The sequence below is a fragment of the Contarinia nasturtii genome, unplaced genomic scaffold, assembly GCF_009176525.2.
Source record: "Contarinia nasturtii isolate CC-2019 unplaced genomic scaffold, AAFC_CNas_1.1 Cnas_scaffold_5587, whole genome shotgun sequence".
Lineage (NCBI taxonomy): Eukaryota > Metazoa > Arthropoda > Insecta > Diptera > Cecidomyiidae > Contarinia > Contarinia nasturtii.
In genome coordinates this window covers 1083-3039 of record NW_022202858.1, presented here as the reverse complement: position 1 = coordinate 3039, position 1957 = coordinate 1083, and the positions used below count along the sequence as shown (strand labels likewise).

General features: G+C 31.6%; 1 protein-coding gene across 1 annotated transcript; it reads left to right on the top strand.

The window, feature by feature from the left end:
• The first annotated feature begins 14 nt into the window (after positions 1-14).
• LOC116351524 lies at positions 15-1148 on the top strand. Its single transcript, XM_031783647.1, has 3 exons — positions 15-262; positions 359-754; positions 828-1148. The coding sequence occupies exons 2-3, from the start codon at positions 360-362 to the stop codon at positions 1039-1041; spliced, it is 609 nt and encodes a 202-aa protein (XP_031639507.1). The 5' UTR covers positions 15-262; position 359; the 3' UTR covers positions 1042-1148.
• Positions 1149-1957: the final 809 nt, after the last annotated feature.

Genomic DNA, 1957 nt, shown 5'->3' with positions numbered 1-1957 from the left:
GCGTTAAACTCAACTACTACTACTACTACTACTACCAAATCTCAAATTTAAGCAATGAATGTTATTGTTGCTTTTATTCTATATTGTATAGATTTAAAAAAAATTTAATATTACCCATTACACCCATTACAGACCCATTACATGTTTATTAATACCCATTTTTTCTATTCTTTTTTTGTAATTAACCCTAGGAAGAGCGATTGTTTAGTACTTATCTACCATCTATACCAGACATAAATATTTTGACATTGAACAAATGTCGGTACGTAAGAATTTCGAATCATTCGAATGATGCATTCCTTAATTTTTTTTATAACCCTTAAATGTAATCAATTTTATGTTTCATTCGTCCAAATAGCATGCTAAAGAACTGGACATTTGATGATATATGGTTTTTCAACGGCAATATTCATTTGCGTAATAATTCAATGCCTGCTTTCAAAGTATGTTTAATATATGATCCAAATTCAGCTGACAAGTGTATTGAAACTTACGGAGCACTTAAGTTTGGCAAAATAAATCGTCAATTTTGTCCCATTCACATGAAAGAAAGGGATTTTCCTGTTTTCCGCATGGAAGTTCAAGAGCTTAAATCCAAATTGCCAAGTAATTTATTGCCATTGTGTGAAACGAGCTCTCATTTGTCAGATTTTGATGAAAAGATGAACGAATACTGTGTAAAGGCCCAAACAAAAGTTAATGAAATTCAGCAGCTCTGTCGAGAAACACAAGCATTGATCAAAGAAGAAAAAGGGTAAAATATTTATTTCAAATTTCGAACCGATCTGTATGATTTATAACTATTTATTCATATTTATAATCCACAGATTAATCTATATTATCAAGACTATGTTGGATTTCGAAGGACACAACTATCAGGATTACATAATCGAACTAAGTGATATTGATAGCACCGAATGGCGTAATGTACGAACAAATCCACGACGTGTATTGAATGAAGAAATAAAGACTGTACCAAGAGGTATACCTTTCATCAAAGAGCTGTTGACAAACGACTCAAAATACGTACCATGGAAATGATTTCTCATAAATGTTTCTTTATATTTTCGATTTATATCAAACTAAATTATTGCTAAATATCCAGCTTGCTTGTATTTTTATTTAATGTACTGTGTGTCTGAAACAAACAGCTAAAAAACTTTGTTTTTTTTTTTCTTTATTGATAAAAATAATTTATAATACAGATTATATTTTTGTAGGTACGAAAAAAACTCATCAAAAAATAAAAAAATAGTTTCAAGATACCTGGATAATGTAAATCCGATTAAATAATTTATTCCATTTCTGATACCAGAATAACTGAAATGAGCTATATGAGCTAAGAGAAAAATCTTGAATATAACCAATAACCAAAATATGATATTTAAATATCAACCTGAAATTAATTGATAAAATTTCCGATATTCATTTCATTTCCACATTCATTCCAGTGTATTTATTTTAATGATCAAGTGAATGAATACATCATTCAAAGTATTGTCCATCGCTAGCCACTACTTTTTCCCATTTCTCAGGCAATTTTCGGATTCCATGTCTAAAGGACTGTATTTTTCAGGTATTTAGATGAAAACCGATTTAGTGACCGAGTCATTTTTCGTCTTTTTTAAAGTTTGCACTAGAGGTCGCAACGGGATGGAAAGATCGAACCGAGGCCCGATCAAATTTCCTGTGTCTTGCCCGAGTCCGGCCAAAGCCCGACCCAAAATTAATTTTTTTCCCGAAACCCGTGATTCCCCAAACTGGAGCACTCGGTATTTGTTGAATTTTCGGGTCTAAGGTCCCCGTATTTTTTGTAAGAAGATTCAACTGATACAAAAAGTTTAAAAAAAAATGGTTCTAACATTATTATTTTCTGTTTTTCGCGAGATTTTCTAAAAAAGTTCCAAAAAACACTCGATTTCGGGCTAATCGGATTCGGACGCCCATGATACCGAAC

Bases quoted from the DNA above. Each gene is read 5' to 3' on its own strand.
- LOC116351524 (XM_031783647.1), top strand. From the start codon at position 360: ATGCTAAAGAACTGGACATTTGATGATATATGGTTTTTCAACGGCAAT. The intron at 755-827 runs GTAAAATATTTA...TATAATCCACAG, and splicing joins TTGATCAAAGAAGAAAAAGG to ATTAATCTATATTATCAAGA.